The sequence below is a fragment of the Erigeron canadensis genome, chromosome 2 (genome assembly GCF_010389155.1).
Source record: "Erigeron canadensis isolate Cc75 chromosome 2, C_canadensis_v1, whole genome shotgun sequence".
In the NCBI taxonomy this organism is placed as follows: domain Eukaryota; kingdom Viridiplantae; phylum Streptophyta; class Magnoliopsida; order Asterales; family Asteraceae; genus Erigeron; species Erigeron canadensis.
In genome coordinates, this window is record NC_057762.1 from 44,258,045 (window position 1) to 44,276,648 (window position 18,604).

The 18,604-nt window shown below is 32.0% G+C and overlaps 3 protein-coding genes across 4 annotated transcripts; 2 read left to right on the forward strand and 1 right to left on the reverse strand.

Annotated features, from left to right (window-relative positions):
• Window positions 1-1,164: 1,164 nt before the first annotated feature.
• Window positions 1,165-4,339, reverse strand: LOC122588794 (probable receptor-like protein kinase At1g80640). 2 transcript variants are annotated; one of them, XM_043761000.1, is made up of 11 exons: window positions 4,040-4,339; window positions 3,528-3,704; window positions 3,179-3,429; window positions 2,961-3,093; window positions 2,617-2,680; window positions 2,419-2,515; window positions 2,231-2,330; window positions 2,031-2,149; window positions 1,854-1,943; window positions 1,624-1,761; window positions 1,165-1,535 (listed from the first exon to the last, which is right to left on the reverse strand). In XM_043761000.1, exons 1-10 carry the CDS (start codon window positions 4,242-4,244, stop codon window positions 1,639-1,641), a joined length of 1,359 nt encoding a protein of 452 aa, XP_043616935.1. In that variant the 5' UTR covers window positions 4,245-4,339; the 3' UTR covers window positions 1,165-1,535; window positions 1,624-1,638. The 2 variants fall into 2 exon arrangements, with proteins under 2 accessions (XP_043616935.1, XP_043616934.1); XM_043760999.1 differs by having other exon boundaries at window positions 3,528-3,707.
• A 9,795-nt stretch (window positions 4,340-14,134) lies between these two features.
• LOC122588335 (protein ALP1-like) lies at window positions 14,135-15,379 on the forward strand. The gene has a single exon (XM_043760444.1). The coding sequence runs from the start codon at window positions 14,135-14,137 to the stop codon at window positions 15,377-15,379; it is 1,245 nt and encodes a 414-aa protein (XP_043616379.1).
• A 1,810-nt stretch (window positions 15,380-17,189) lies between these two features.
• On the forward strand, window positions 17,190-18,314 carry LOC122588336 (pollen-specific leucine-rich repeat extensin-like protein 3). The gene has a single exon (XM_043760445.1). The coding sequence runs from the start codon at window positions 17,190-17,192 to the stop codon at window positions 18,312-18,314; it is 1,125 nt and encodes a 374-aa protein (XP_043616380.1).
• Window positions 18,315-18,604: the final 290 nt, after the last annotated feature.

The window sequence follows — 18,604 nt, forward strand, 5'->3', positions numbered from 1 at the left end:
ATTTTTCTAAGTATATATAAAAAAAATGGTCATTTCGGGTTGAGTCGTTTCAGTAGTGGTCTCATTGGGACACATATCAGATGTTTGATGGTGCCACGTTGGTATCCGGCCGATTTCTTACACAATTCGTTCAATTTTGAGAAAAACTTACATACAATGAACTAAAACAAAGTTTATTTTCTACAATAGTAGTTGAAGACAAGTTACATATACACACAGATTCTTTTCCTTTAAAAAAAACATTATTGGTATGAAGAATTTCATATATATTCCTACAAAGTATCACATAGCATATCTATACTTTTATACTTACATATATAAAAAAAATAGCCAATTTTATTTATGAAAATGTTAAAAGTTACTCTATGCAATATGGCTAAAATACCTCTGACTCTTTTTCTAACTCATCTTCTTCTTTTTTTACTGGTTTAATTATTTTTATTAATATACCCTTATCTATACTTACATATAAAAAAATAGTCCATTGTATTTATAGAAATGTTAAAAGTTACTCTATGCAATATGACTAAAATATCCCTGACTCTTTTTCTAAATCATCTTCTTCTTTTTTTCACTAATTTAATAATTTCCACTAATATACCTAAAATACCCTTATCTATACTTACATATAAAAAAATAGCCATTTTATTTACGGAAATGTTAAAAGTTACTCTATGTAATATTGCAATATAACTAAAATACCCTTAACTGTTTTTCTAAATCATCTTCTTCTTTTTTCACTAATTTAATTATTACCACTAATATACTTAAAATACCCAATAAAATAAATTACATCAACCTTCCCTCAACTCCCAAATAACTACACTAACCATTATATTTATTACATTTACATCAAGAGCCTACATTGTTCATCATAACCACCATCAGTCATCATGTCACCAGTAATCACCGTATTGCCGCCGCCGCATTTGCGCGGGTACAATGCTAGTGTATATTCTAATAAATGTCAAAAGTGTAATATCAAAATAATATACTCCATCGCTTCGTATGTTATATAACTCCTGATTTCACAACCTCGTCCTCGGACATAGGTGTTGGGCAAGTTGGTTAAAGCTAGACCTGCGTTTAATATATGAAAGTTACGGGAACATCAAATCTAACCACACAAGATTCGGGTACATTTGTGCAAATGTGTACACTAGATTCGAGTAGAAACATCTGAATATATTCATGTGAATACCAAATCCAAAATGATAACATGGAGCTTTCACCCTATCAATTCAATAATTATATCAAGGAAGACTGACTGGCATAATGAGGATGTTTTTTGGTTTATACACAAAATAAAGAACATGAGAATCCATGTACTCTCTTCTTTTAAACTAAATGCTAACTCATGTACATGGTACTCGCTGTTCCAAAAACCATTATTACCTCCCCCATCTTAAATTCAAATTCTGTCCGTTGGTGCCAACAGTACATCCATACTAGCCATGTCTGCCAACCATGTAGAACCCACTAAACATAGCTAGAACCAAAACTTCCATGGGGAGGGGAGATATGATAAGGATTCCCTACAAGTTATTTGACAATCTTTAAGTAAAGCAATAAATGGATATACGAACTACAAATATATAAAAGAAAACAGTAAAAATTGAAGACCTGATTTGACGGTTGCTAAACTCTTAATGACCCTCCAAGCTCAGCAGGTACCAGTGGGATGAATGAATGCAATACGTCTGTTATCAACGGCCTGTAACTTGGTTCAGGTTGCACACATAGCACGGCTACAGCAGCAACCTGTCATAGAAGTGTATGATTTCAATGGAGATTTATTAGATGGTAAATTTGTTTTAGTATGATCATCGAAGTTTGAAGTATATTGTACTAACTTGATATAAGTGCTTCAAGTCCATTGTATCTCTAATCACAGGGTCAACAATCTTTGGGAGCTTTGATCGATCTGTTAGCTGAGGCATTGCCTATGTGTGAAATGAAAACAGAGTAAAATGCTTGTTCTCTGAGAGTCTGAGGTTGCTAAGTGAATTATAATTGTATAACATGCTTACCCATGTGACAATGGATTGAAATAAAGACGGCGACATTTTTTCAACGGGTCTTCTACCTATCAAAAGCTCAAGAAGTATAACTCCGAACGCATAGACGTCACTTTTATCAGTAAGCTTACCTGTAACATTTGAAAACTTTTAATCTCTACAATGAACACTTTGAATCAAGTCATATTATTGCAAAAGAAACTATCACATACCCTCGGATAGATATTCTGGAGCGACATAACCGGACATTCCTGAAAGCTTCACTTTGTTCTTGGCTAGAAGCTCAGTGGTAGCCATTCCAAAATCAGAAATCTGATCAAGTATAAGGCAATTAGGTAAGCAAATCATATTAGATTCTTCATATGTAGTTAACTTGTTATGGAGTTAATAAGGCTCTTACTTTGGCATGGAACTTGGAATCAAGGAAAATGTTTGATGATTTGAGATCTCTGTGAATCACAGGGGGGTTACAACGTTCATGAAGATACTCCAGTCCACTGTTAAAATTAAGATCAATTATTTTTTACATAAGTTCCAAAAAGGATTACTCTCAAAAAGAAGAAAAAAAAAAACCAAGAAACATGAATAATGTGGATACCGTGCAATATCTAGTGCAATTTTCATTCTGCGGTGCCAGGTTAATGCTCTTCCGTGTGAAGGTCCTATGATATAGCAAATTAACACATGTTACATTGTTACCACCCCAAATACTGAAATATAATAGTAATTTTTAGCAGGGAAAAACCATCATGAACTAATTGAAATAAATGTATAGTGCATAAAGGAAAAAAGAAAACATTCAAAGATATTACTAAAGTTGTTCACTTTTACAAAGTATAGCTTTCTCTTTTTGCATTTATAAAAAAACAAGACTTATTTGCAATGAAGAATCAAAGTACTAAAGTTCAAATCATTGTTTCTATAGAAGTAAAGAAAATTCACCATGCAATTGGGATTCTAAAGAGCCTTGATGCATCATTTCGTAGATCAAAAACCTCGTGTCATCATGTACGCAATAACCCAAAAGATTGATGATATTTTGATGCTTAAGTTTACCTAACCAATCTACTTCATTCTGCAAACAAAAACCGTAAACTAATTATTAAAACTTGCCATCATAACTTTATGAGAAAACAATGCTTTCTAAGTTCAAAAGTCACCTCAAATCCTTTTTGTGCATCTTGTACTCCACTATGGAGTCTTTTAACCGCTGCAATGAAATGATCGTTGAAATGAGCTTTGTACACATGCCCAGATATTTCCGTTCGAACGATATTATCTTCATGGAAATTATTGGTTGCAGAAATCAACCACTCGTAGTCGATAACAGTTACTGACCCTTTTTTACCAACAATCCTTGAAGGTGTAAATTTTTCAAAGATTGGCCCTAATGACAACCCCTTTGAAGCATCTACATAAATATTCACACAACAATAGATATAGTATTACACAAAGTACTACTGCATTTAATAATAATGCTATTAAAGATAATCATACTTTAGAGATTACCTTGGGTTTTGGTTATTTTATTTGTAGCATTCAAGGGTTCAGAATGCTTTTGTTTGGAGATCCAAAAACAAAATAAGAACAGCAAGATTCCAGCAAGAAGAGTTGAAGCAATTATAAGGGCAACAAGAATCTTTTTATTTAAATCTTCATGGTGCACAACTTTAATTCCTGACACTCCTGCTTTAGCAAAGATTCAAAGGAATTTTTTTTGGTCTAACTATTATAAGTAAAACAATATTAAAATTCATATAACAAAAAGGTGTCACATAAATACATCATTAAAATGTCATAATATTATAAGCCCATGGACTACATTTAAACTAAGCTTTAAGGCTAATCTTTTGACTCAGATGTATGCAGCCTAACCGGGCTATTCCGTGACCATCTCCCAAGCTTTTCCCTAACCACCCACACCATGTTAGGTTCAATCCTAAACACCTTTTGTGAGAACATCAGTATTTTTGACAACTACGGACTACATTATTATGTGTATAAAAAGATGCACATTTTACCTGGAGAAAGAGCTTCATTGTCTTTAGGAATTTGAGAAAATGGGGGTTTCTTCTCAGTGGGAAGAACAGGGTCAGCAATGGAGGAAAGAGGAGGGTATGTCCTGCTTGCATAGACTCTGATTGGAAGTAAAAAAACTAGCACAGCTAAACATGAAAAAACCCAAATGGGAATTACACATGTCTTGTTTCTCAAAAGAAGATTCATTTTTTTCTTAACTAGCTAACAAGAATCTGTTATTTTAGTGTCAAAAAAGAAGAAATAGTTGAGGAGAGACCAGAAAAGGGGAATGTAAACATTAATTTCGGATATCTTGTGTTTGGTCTTGAATATATGTTTTAGTTTTGAACATGGAAAAGGAAAAAACCCACTGTTTTTGTCTTCATCTATATCTCGAAAACCTTTGCTTAAAGTGTTAAGTCGATGTACACAATCGTTTTAAACTTTAATTAACTAAGACAAATACTTGCGTAATACGGCGGCAATGATTATAGTGATGGCGTTGGTGACTGCGACGTAGTGTAGATTATTAATGTAGGAAGTTAGTGTGGTTATTTTAAGAATTATAGGAATTAAAAGGTAGATATTGTAAATTATTTTCATTAAAGGTATATTGGGTATTGAATATGATGATGGATAATGTTAACAAGAGTATTTTGAATATTTTAAAGATAAAAAATTTAAAAATGAGGATTTTTTTTTTATAAAGAAGTAAAGATATCAGCAATGTCACTAACCTTCCTTTATACTCAATTTTTAGTGTATCTATATCTATCTATACTCCATATTAAAGCAAACTACCCCCTCCCCAATTCAACTTTTTACCTTTAAATTGTCTAATTTACCCTTCTAATTTATACTACCTTCACATACCTTGTCTTTGAAATTTCAAAATTGTCCTTCAAACCTCATTGTGATAAAAACCCCATTCAATTATAAAATTATTGTTGAAGATATTGATACGGATAAGAAAAAACATCTTAATTGCCATAAATAATATCATGAAATGTTTAAACAATAATTACCTTTTTATAACTCACAAAATTACTAGCCAATTATGTCCTTTTTATATTCATACTAAATTTTAATCTTTGACTATTTATTTTTTTTAATTGACCTGGCCTCCTCCCCTATAATTGTAAGTGGTTAACTTTTTTTGTTAGTTTTTGTACTTCATTAATTAGTTCTTGCACCTAATCCGAGACTTATTTTTTTAATGATAGATACGGTTATATTTTGCATTGATACATCTCATGAAAGTAAGTTGAACGCTATAAACCGTTACGGCATCTGACGCGCTATAGACCGTTGTCGCTGTAACGCGCGAGCACCACTCTAGTTTGTTAAATACACCAATTGCATAAAATATTTATATAATTATCATAAAATTTAAAAAATATTAACTTTTGATATATACAGATTTTTATGCACAATAAATAAAATCTTAAGAAAATATTTAACTTTTTTTAAATTTATATACAACATTTTATTATTTTAGTAATATACAACTTCACTTAAGTTCAATAGTTCAAATGTTCAATAAAGTACCACAATAATTAATAAATCTATCATAACTGCGCAATACATATATATACAATATGTTGGAAAAATTGTACACTGTGGTATATGTATCATTTTTCTGTGATACGTTTATCATTTCCCTTACTAAATGGATGAAATTTTGAGAAAAGTAACATACTTTATACGAAATTTTCAAATTATAGGAACTCAAAATACTTTTAAATAATATAAATTTTATAATATAGCAAAAAAGGTGATATTTTGTTTTTTTTACACTACATTTAGTTCTTTAATCAATAAATTTTAAATTATTTGTGATCATTTTAAAAAATACTATCCATAATTCCAAATTGTGCTACATTTTCTTAAAGACTGTTGAAATTTATCTTGCCTTCTTATAACAAAAATTAAATGAACATTTTCCGTTATTTTAATTCAGAATTACGTAAATGTATTCACCCTTTATTTGTCTTTATCCTATCGAAAAAAATTCACTTAAAGAGTTAAAGGTAAAGTCGTAAAGATAATCAAAACAAATATAACTGTCTCAAACTCGTGCTACATAAAATACTTGGAGTATTTTGTGACAATTTATGAATTTTTTTGTCTTACAATATAATCCGTTTATTTAAACCACTTTACTAGTGCTACATACTATGCGTTAATAAACTTTCTTTTATAAAAGCTATGTGTTAATAAACTATCCAAGTTTTTTAATTATTATCGTTAAACATTTACTTTGGACAATTAAGACAAAAAGTGGTAGGATAATATAATAAGATGGAGGGAAGAAAAGTAGAGTGGGGTGGACCGGTGGAGGGGCATTAACGGCAATCGCTTTATTTATGGGCTTGGCGAAAATCATGTGGCGGTTCTCAAAAGCTGGAAGGTAAAGGGCAGTGAAAAAGCAGAGGGCCTTTGTTGAGATAATAAAATGACATATTTAACCATCTGACTTTTCAAACTAAGAGGTGTATCACACTATCACTACTCGTATTCGTATATATATATGTATATATCAAGGCTATGATGAATTGATGATAATGCTACTACTAGAGTTCTTCCTCAATTGACGGGTATATTATGAGTTTATGACTAATTATTTGTCCCAACAAAATAATAACAATAATGCAGCAATCTTTACCTTTTAAATCAATCATTTTACTTTTAAATTATAATATAATAACAATACACTTTTGAATAATTTATATCCACAATTTAGTACAGAGTTTTTCTTTTAAAAGTTAGTTTATTTGATTACAAGCTTAATATATTATGTGTTGCACGGATTAGTACTTCAAAATGTAAATAACTTTACACGATTTGTCATAGTAAGTATCGAACTTTAATCTTGTGCATTGTATCTAATAAACTTTCAAATCTTGTGTATTATATGTAACCGACCAATCAAAAACTTATAAGTGACAACTTATATGGTTGACATGTATACAAGGATACATGCAATGCATATAATTTGAAAGTTCATTACATACAATACACAAGATTAAAGTTTGATACTTACTATAACAAATCGTGTAAAGTTATTTACATTTTGAAGTACTAATCCCAATAAATTACTATTTGTTGACCATGTGTGACATTGTTATCTATGAACAAAAAAGATAACTAACACCAGTGATAATTTAATAAAGATTTACAAAACTAAACGTAAATAAATAAATTAGAAATTTAGACTTCGGAAAAATGTGAATAGACCAAAGAGCCCAAAGCACTGAACCCCAGTGGGTAAGCATGCGGTACGGGTTGCAGGAAGCTGTTCAGCTTTGTTTCCTGTCTTCTTCCTAGCTTTTTTAATTTCAATATATAGTATATAGTTTTTCAATAAAATAAAATTATATATATGTAGGAATAGGAATAGAGGAGAGGGCAGAAGCGCAGCTTTCAATTTACATGGTTGACAATAGTTTCCAATTTCACGTGTGTTTTGTGTATTGTCTATTTAAGTTTGCTATCTACCATTTGACCTTTTGTCTCTATAATCTATATAATTAGATATCTACTACTCATTTCCTTGGGTTATTGTCTATCATTCGACACACCAATTACTTTAATAATCTTACAATAATGTTCCTCGTTAAAAAATATCAAAAAACTCTAACGAGCGATAATGACCGTGTTGAGTTATGTATGGGTGTTAAACGGAAGTTACAAAGACGGTTGCAAATCATGCTTATTTTTAACATGAGGTTAGTTCTTTTTCTAACGAGTGTTAACAATCGTTAAATTTTATTTTAATGTCTAACGAAAGTTACAAAAGCTGCCGCAAATCAGATTCATTTTTTCAACGGGCGTTGGAGTATATAGTTTTGTATCAACTTTGTATTGTCTATCGATTGCCTAAATTAACAAAAAGACATTTTTTTTAATTTTGAATGCTAACAGGGTGTCGATGAATGCCTACATGACTTACATGGCACTTGCGAACTTCAATAGTTAAAACCATTTTTATGACATGTATTGTTTCATCTTGATATTTATCTTTTTTTTTTTTACTAGTTACATTATTTCTCATCAAAACAACACGAGTTTTTACCTAATCTAATAAACCGAGATGAAGATTTGTGAGTTGTGGATTTGAATAACCAAATCAGAATACACACCCATTTTTAATCGTGTTTTTGGCTATCTCAAAATGTTAAGGTGCAAGATCTTTTTCTTTTTTTTTCCTTTCTATAAACGAAAAATGATGTGAACATCATTTTATATTTCTATATCTCAATCATGCATTAATTAAATATTTATTCAGTATAATATATTACTTGTTTAGGATAGTATGGTAGAAATATAAAAAAGACCTTCCCTGACAAACTAATATAGTCGTACTTGTCGATTCGTAACTTTTGACTTGATTTGAAAACATGATTTATTGACTCATAACTCTAAACGTGACTCGATTTGTAAAAGTCATGACATTTTTAAAAAATATATAGTTCATTATCTTAATAGATTTACCATTTAATAGATATAAGTCATAAACTTACAGTTTATCTCCATATATGGAATAAAAGGATCAAAATTACATAGATAATACACAAAATAATGTAACAATAAATATAATATATAGACATATTATCAAACCACAATAATTATAAGTTTATGACTTGTGACTTGGTCCAAGTTCACATAATGACTCGTAAGAGTATGAACAAAAATGGATCACCTAATAAGTCAACTCGTTTTTGGTGTAAATCGACTCGACTCGTAAGAGTTTATCTATGAATATATTCATATATATATGGGGGAAGGTAATATAAGGCTGTCGGGTATCTAAGTTTAGGTGTGGAACACTCAAACATTGTTTTTTTAATCCATAAAAATCATGGGGGCCCATGCATCTATTCATTAAACAATAAATAGTAAAATATTAGTATGTGAGGGGTTCCACACCTAAGCTTAGGTGCCGGACAGTCTTATATTCCCTTTCCCTATATATATATATATATATATATATAGGGGAAGGGAAGGTGGTGCTGTTAGGCACCTAAGTTGGGTGAAATCTCTCTCACATGCTAATTTTTTAATCCATGAAAAGCATAGGGGGCCATCATTTATTCATTATAAAATTATGAATTAAAAAATTAGCATGTGAGGGGATTTCACCCAAGTTGGGTGGTGCTGTCTCACACCTTCACTTTTCCCTATATATATATATATATATATATAATCATAGGATAACACTCCGGTATTGCATTAAAAGTCCATAAAACTAACATAGTGCATAACTAATTATCATTATTTAAGTGTTTAACAACACATTGATTTGTCAAAGTAAAAAAAAATCACGTTTTTTGTTGGATTTATAATTTTGATAAATATGCATCCAAGATGAATGCACAAAACAAAACACATGATTTTCTCAAATTTGACAACTCAATGTGTTGTTAAACACTTAATAGTTAGTTATACACTATGTTAGTTTTATGGACTTTTAATGCATCAAAATGTAGTTTTTAAATGTTCTCACCGAGTTCTTATTTTAAGGTTGTTCTTATTTGATTGTCCTAATATATATATATATATAATAGGGTAACATTCCGGTGAAAACACTCTTAAAATAAGAACGGTGAGAACACTTAAAAATATCATTTTGAAGTATTAAAAGTCCATAAAACCAATATAGTGCATAGCTAATATCATTATTTAAGTGTTTGACAACACATTAATCCGTCATAATCGAAAAAATCACGTTTTTTGTTGGATGCATCATTTTGATGAATATGCATCCAAGATGGATGCACAAAACAAAAAACATGATTTTCACGATTTTGACAGATCAATGTGTTGTTAAACACTTAAATAATGATAATTAGTTATACACTATGTTAGCTTTATGTACTTTTAATGCATCAAAAAATAGTTTTTAAGTGTTTTCCCCGTGTTCTTAATTTTAAGACTGGTCTTATTTGATTGTCTCTCATATATTATATACATATATATGGTAGCTTTCCGGTGAGAACATGTTAAAAATGAAAACTGTGAGAACAGTTTCTGACCATTGAATGAAATAAACTAAAGATTAAGATGATTGAGGGTATTTTTAAAATATTTAATGGAATTAATGATAAATATGTCTTTTTATATATATTTTAGGACAAAATAGTAACTAAAAACAAGTAATAAAAAATATAAGTAATCACGTTCATGGCAGTTTATTTGTCATGTTAATATATTAATAATTACGTTGAGTGTATCCTATTATAACCTATTTAAATTAAATTTGCGTGAACAATAGTTTTTTTGACATTATCTTCTATTTTAATTTAAATATACAGTTTTTGCCTTCACCTGTAGGGTTGAAAGTCCCGGGTTCGAAACTCCTCCCCCGTTTTCTTTTTTTTCTTCCTTTTCTTTTTTTGCATTTTGCCCCTTCCTTTTTTTCTTTTTCTTTTTTGCTGCATCCTTTTTTTTTTCTTTCCTTTTTATGCCCTTTTGTTTCTTTTTAATTTATTTTACCCCCTAACCTTATATAACTTGCGTTTTTTTAAAACATTTTTTATACCTTTTTCTACATTCTACCTTTTGTTCTTTTATAACTTTTTAAAATGCTATATTTTAATTCAAATGTTATATATATATATTTTAATCTTATTTCTTTTTATTTTTTTTTTGTTGCATTATATATTCGTTTTTATTTTTAAACATTTGGTTTTTTACCTTTTTTATATGAAATATTTAGTTTTCAATAACTTTTTCATTTAGTTTTCGTATTCTCTTTTGTGTTTTTGTTCTTTTGTTCTTTTTTTGATTTTAGTATATTCCTTTTGGGTTTTTTTTCCCCAAACATTTGGTTATCCCCGGCCAATGGCCAGGTATAACACTAGTTTTTTAGATAGTGCATCCTAAATTAATTTCTCACGTTATGTATTAATCTAATTATTATGCATCCTAAATTGATTTATCAAGTAATTGTGCATCCGAAAAAGAAATAAATAATAATGCAAATAATTACATGTATGCATCTTAATTCCATGATAGCGCATCCCAAATTATGTATATGTATATTTTAATATTATTGTACATCCTTAATTAATTTATGAAATAATTGTGCCTCCAATAAATAAATAATACAATTTTAACATGGCATGGATTCATAAGAAGTAACGACATGGAGTGTAATAGTATATTTTTACAGAAAAATAATATAGAACGGTTGTGTGATAAGTTTTGGTGAAAAGAAAATTAAAATAAAGAATTTAATACGAATATGAAAAGTAATGTAAACTCAAAAGTGAAAACCGAATAATTAAACGTTTTATGAGCAAAAGCAATTTGTCAAATTTATCTTTTTTTTGTGGGCGATGATGTTGTTGTTTAGGATTGGTTGTTACATGATTTTTATTTTTAACTTGTTCTTATTGGATAACTCCCTTAGTTATATATATATATAGTGATATATGAGATAATCAAATAAGAACACGGTGATAACACTTAAAAACTACATTTTGATGCATTAAAAGTACATAAAACTAACAAAATGTATATTAACTATCATTATTTAAGTGTTTAACAACACATTGGTACATCAAAATCGTAAAAATCATGTTTTTTGTTTTGTGCATCTAAGATGGATGTATAAACATCAAAATGATGCATCCAACAAAAAATTTAATTTTTTCGATTTTGACAGATCAATACGTTGTTAAACACTTAAATAATGATAATTAGTTATGCACTATGTTAGTTTATGGACTTTTAGTGCATCAAAATGATGTTTTTAAGTGTTTTCACCGTTCTTAATTTAGGAGTGTTTTTACCGGAGTGTTATTCTAGTGATATATATATACTAGGATTTTTTTACCCGCACGATGTGCGGCTGCTTTAAAAAGGTGCTCAATAAAGTGAGATTTGAGTTAAACTTGCTTAAAAATTTTTTAATGAAACACTTAATATGTGAACAAATGAGTTAATGGAATGAATCAATAATGATCGTAAAAAAAACATATGGACGAACAATCTATTTAGTTTCACTTAATTAAATTAGCAATAACGTATTCATTATCCAATCATTAAACTAATTGTTATATACACTTGTTTTGAACTAACTATTCGTCTACCATCATAATATTTTTCTCATCATCACAATGAAAAATTGTATTGTTAAAAACAAAAGAAAAAAGTGATTATATTAACCATTATCATAAAATTCAAAAAAAAAAATAAAAGAATTAAACAAAAAACTGTACATAATTTCCATGGTGATATGAACGAAAGAATTAACAAACTCTTTCAGAAAGTTATGATATTATACAAAGCTCTTAACTCATATAAGATGAACATAATTTAGTGGTGATAAAAAAGCTTATAAACTTTAAATATTGCCACTAATGATTAATGCGATGAGAATTCCAACTAACTAACGGTCTGAGCAAACTATTATATAATCACCATTAAAAAAACCAAATGAACCTCATATAAATGTTGAATAAAAAAGATAATGAAATATCATTAGGTATAGACGTGATTTTTTAAACTAAAGAGAAGTTATCATTTTATCTAATGAGAAGATCTTAGATTCTTACAATATATATATTTATTTATTTTAACATATATAGGTTCATTTGTTTTCTAAATATATAGTTTATTTAAAGAAAAATATGAAGTTGACACATAAGATAAAATCTTATGTGGCAATTTTTCAAATTAGTTTTAGATTGCAAGAGGGCTTTAAAATGCTTGGTTAACTATTATTTTATAAGAGTTATAGATATATATATATATAGTCCTATGGGGGAATCAAATTTTACATATATAGTGATATGTAAAAAATTGAAGGGGAAAGTTTAGGTAATAATGCAGTATCTATCTTAAATAAAACATGTGTATTTTGGGGTGGATTATGTAAATTTATGGGGGTTATGTATGTTATCAAATTCAAAAGTTTAAATTTATAACTTTTTTTAACATGACAGTACATAAGATAGATAAAGTCATGCAAATCATTTTCCCTATATTGAAAGCCCAAAAAAGATGACTGATTTCGGCTTTTCATCACAACCCAAATTTTATTAAAATTGTGGCGGGGTAGCCTTTCTTATTTTGAATAATGGGCTGGACTTAAAAAGGTAATACAGCCCAGTTAAATGCTCTCGACATCCACGACCTTTTCGAGGTGATAGATTTTTGATTTTTCTTTTGACAATTCAAAATAGCAGGTGAATTTATCTATATCGTTTATATGGTTATTATAGTTCAATAGTTTCTACAATTTTTTACTCGCAATAATCATGTATATTCAAAAAAGATTTGTAACTTATAGATTTACTTGCAGACATGTACCAAAAGTCCAAAACCAATCAGCCATTTGGTTGAAAGTTTGAAACGAAAAAGGTCCTTGTCTTTGTGAACTGATGATACGCCTTCTTTAGTTGGCTCGCGCTCGTCAATTTGAATTCATTCGGTTAACTGATGAACGAATTGAAAAAATAATGTAAAAAATGGTCATAGAAGATTGACACATCAACTTCATTCTAAAACAATTCTTAATTTCTTAGGTCAAGTTTTTGTCAATATTTGTTTTTTTTAATAGCTTTTACCGAATACCGATATTTCTAGTACTAACTTAACAAGATCATATATATTTGTATTGATATTATTTATATACTGTATCAAATTTGTATCATGAAAAAGATGTAAATAAAATGTGTAAAGGTACGTGAAACCTGGCATGCTAGTAGATTAGGGGGGTGGGAGTGGATGTGGGGTGAGGCGCGGTGAACCCCGGCCCCGCGCGGGAACACCGCCGCCGGTGGGTCGGGGTGGGGAAAGGATGGCCGAAAACGGGGAAGGTAGCCCGAGGAGAGAGAATCCGGAGTGGGGCCCGCGCGCAGGAAAGGAACCAATGGTGGCTGGACACGCGGCGAGGGGAGCGGGTCTAGCTAGCCGTTGCTCTTTTCTTTTCTTTTTTTTTTTTTTTTTCTTTTGCCTCTTTCTCTATATATACACACTCTTTTCTTCCCAAAACAACACACAACTATTATCATTTTCACTACATTTTTATAAAATTCAAACACCCCAACCTTTTCATCACTAATTTCTTACACCCAACACCAAAAAATATGGCTTCTAGTCTTTTGGATAATTCGAGCGACTCTCCCGACGAATCAAACGATAGCTCTATGGAATTCTTTGTTAACGCGTTACACTTTCTTGAAGATACGGCAACTTCTAGTGCTCCTCAAACTCGACGGTATACGGACCGGCGTCGGGAAATTGGTCTTGCCACTCTTTTGAACGATTGGTTCGTTCAACAACCAAAATACGAAGACGATTACTTTCGAAAGAAGTTTCGAATGGACAAGACCATGTTTTTAGATATCGTGCGCGACATTAAAGCAAACTTCCCGTATTTCCAAGAACGTTACGATGCAAGAGGAAGAAAAAGTTTTACGGCGATACAGAAATGCACATCCGCCGTTAGGCAACTCGCGACGGGTAACGCACCAGACAAGTATGACGAGTACTTGTGCATGGCAGCCAGAACCGCACGAGAGACCCTTGATTATTTTTGTGACGCCATCATTCGGCTGTATAGCCGAGAGTACCTACGCAGGCCGACGTCACACGACGTTGCACGCATCTTCGAGGCCCACGAGCTTCGACATCATATGCCCGGGATGCTTGGTAGCATCGATTGCACACATGTCGAGTGGTCGGCATGTCCTAGACGTTTGAGAGGGCAATACACGAGGGGTGACCACAACGGTCCAACTATTATGCTTGAAATCACCGCGTCACAAGATTTGTGGATTTGGCATGCTTTTTTCGGTGTCCCGGGGTCGAAGAACGACATCAACATGTTGAACCAATCCGATTTGTATGTCACAGCGCGTAACGGAACGGCTCCGGATTCTTTATTCCGCGTGAATGGCCGAGATTATAAACGTGGCTACTATCTTAGTGATGGGATCTACAACAAGTGGTCAACACTTGTTAAAGCATACCCGTATCCAACCGACCCTAAGGAAAAAAGATTCAAGAAATTGCAAGAGGCGGCCAGAAAAGATGTCGAGCGAGCTTTTGGTGTCCTCAAAGGTAAATGGAAAATTCTTCAACGACCTCTTCAACCTCTAACGAAAGACAAAATTGGAAAGTATGTTCATACATGTATTATCTTACACAACATGATCATTAAGAGGGACGGGAGGGCAATCTCACCGGTCCATATAATGGACCCGCCAGTGCAATCGGTGTTCGATGAAAGTGTGTATGCGGAGTTGATTGACGAAGAAGTTCACCATCGCCTTCGACATGATCTTACGGAGCACGTATGGGCTCAAGATTTGGCGTATCTCGATGATTAGTTTTTTTTTAGTATTATGTAATGTTTTTTTTTTTTTTAAGTATTATTTAATGTTTATTGTTTTTAAGTATTATGTAATGTTTTTTTTTTTTAAGTATTATGTAATGTTTATTTGTTTTAATATAATAAAAGGGTATGGTTTTTAATTTTAATATAATTTGTGATTTTGTTAAGTAAAAATAAATGAAAATAAAAAAGATGCTGTGGAAACTGGGGTTGGGGTGAGTGGCGCCACCATTTTGGGATGATTTTGGGTGAATTGGGAAAGTTTAAAGTGAAGAGTTTTTATTGAAAGATGGTGATGTTGATATTTGTGGAACTTTGGAGCCCTTAGAAGTGTAAATAGAATGCGATAGAACGTACCATTAAATTTGGGCACATAAAACTAGGGAAGTTTAAAGGAAAATTTAACCACAACTTGAATTGTAATCGTAAATCCATTTTACGAGTATTTTAACATGTGTACACACCTTCCATGGCACCATGCATTTATGCCATTTTTCAACTATGCTTCATTTTTCTTCCAATTTGGTTTGTTTTCCAACGCGAATTTACTGTTCAAGATAATACAAACATTGATTATGTGCATATCTTTACACCCAAGTAGTCAACAAAAATGAAAGAAATTCATGTTATATTTTCTATTTTTTTCATGATAATATGACAATTTTCTATCGAAATGCAACATTTCCTTCTCTTTGTGATTTATAGATTATATAGCTAGGTTTTTATATTTCATTGGTATCTAAAATGTACTCGTAATACATCTGAAATCAAGTCATTGTTATATATCTTATCTTGTAAATCATTTTATACAAACAATAATGCACATACTATTTTAATTTATATTACTTCAAAAACATAAAATAACCTAAATACCCAAAAATCATCTTAAATATACCAAAATACACTAATATTTTTGAGTTTTCACAAAATACCCACAAAATCGCAAATTTGATTGGAGAATCACAAACGAAATTGGAGAATCGCAAAAAGGAGCCAAATCGCAAATCTGATTGGAGATTTTGCCTAAATCGCAAATCTAATTGGAGATTCGCAAATCTGATTAAAAGTCAAAATAGCAAATCTGATTTGCAATTCAGGCAAATTCGTAAATCAGATAACTGAAAATTCGGATATCTAAACTTCGGATATCTGAGTTTTGCATAGTGGATTTCAATATTCGAAAAAGAATATTCAAAATATATGATTTAGAAAAAATTTCGAAACATTTCGTATATCTTTAGATATTTTCGTAATAAAAAGAAAATGACACTTCGAATATTTCCGATATACGAACTTTGGATATTTGAAATTTTGGTTCTATTACTTTTCGGAGAAAATCTATCGCATATTTGGTATTTAAAATTTTGCCAAAAAATCATAGTATTTAAAAAGCCGAAGTTTTATCCAAAAAGTCAAAATCGTAAATCAAATTTGCGAATCTCCAATTAAATTTGCGATTTAGGCAAAATCTCCAATCAGATTTGCGATTTGGCTTCTTTTTGCGATTCTCCAATCTTGTTTGCGATTCTCCAATCAGATTTGCGATTTTGTAGGTATTTTGTGAAAACTCAAAAATACTAAGGTATTTTAGTATATTTAAGATGAGTTTTGGATATTTAAGTTATTTTCTCTTTAAAAAATGGTACAATATGATCTAGAACAGTTTTTGTAGTATAAAACCAATAATTTATAAATCTAAAATATACATTTATATATATTTATTTGTACAAACACACAACTTGAGCTATAAATAGTCAGTGATTTGGTAACATACAAATAGCTATTTACACACAAAGTGATCCATAATGGTGGGGCAACACCACATTTTAGTAACCATAATCCTTGCGTTACTCTTGATAAGTTGCTCCATTTCCGAACCCATCACCACTCATCCACCTGATCACCACCATCAATTCAACGTTGATAAGAGAGCCCCGTCAAGAAATCGCGCTAGATCACGTAGTCGCGGTTCTCGAGGAGCGGGTAATAGTGGGCGTAGATCATCATCATCATCAAATTGTGACCCATTATATGACTATCTATTTGGAAGTTGTGGCCAATGGCCATTTGGTCGCAACTCTCCTAACAACCCTTTTACGTCACGGCCGTCGTCACCTCCACGGCTTCCACCGCCAGTCGTCCCATCTCCCCCACCAATAGCCGCTGCCCCACCGCCTGTGGTTCCACCACCAGCACCACCACCTGTAGTTCCACCTCCAGCGCCACCACCAGCCACGCCCCCTCCAGCACCACCACCAGTAGTCCCATCTCCACCACCACCATCACCATCACCCCCGCCGCCGCTAGTGGCATCACCACCACCACCGGAAGAAACACCTCCGGTATTATCCCCACCACCAGACTACATTCTACCTCCAGCAGTACCTGAGCTACCACCTGATAATCCCGTTGACTCTCCACCGTATGTCCCGATATTTTCGCCGCCGGCGCTTGGTGATGATTCAAATTCACCACCATATGTTCCGATATTCGCACCGCCGGCTGATGATACTAGTCCGCCGGACACCATGCAGCCACCTTCTTTGCCTATATTTTCACCACCCCAAGTTGAATTACCACCTATAACAGACCCCGGACAACAATTTCCACCGGAACTTGATCCCGGACAGCAGTTTCCTCCGGCGTTTGATCCCGGACAACAATTTCCTCCGGCATTTGATCCCGGACAACAGTTCCCACCGTACGTTGATCCTGGCCAACAGTTTCCGCCGGCATTCGATCCCGGTCAACAATTTCCGCCGGCAATTATTGATCCCGGGCAACAATTTCCACCGGCATTTGATCCAGGCCAACAGTTTCCACCGGTGAATGAGAACCCGATAACAGGCGGTGGACAACCGTTCTTTTCAACGCCGAATACGCCGACGGTAGAACTGCCACCGATGATCGAAGCTCCTCCCTTTGACTAATCAACGTTGACTACTTGAGAGTGTTTATTAAATGTGTTGAAGTCTGAAAATATGAGTGTTTAATTACTTTTCATTAGCTAGCTTGTATAAATTGTTTTGTTTGTGTTTTATTCACTCAAAAAACTAATGGAGATTCTCAATAATCACATGTTTTGTGAATATTGTTTAGTTATATCAAAAGGTTTTGTTAACTCATAATCTCAAAACGATGAAACTCCAAATGAAACATGAGGCTTAAGTTGTTTAATATTTTTATATCCGTGGTAGTTTATAATTCGATATTAAAAGCC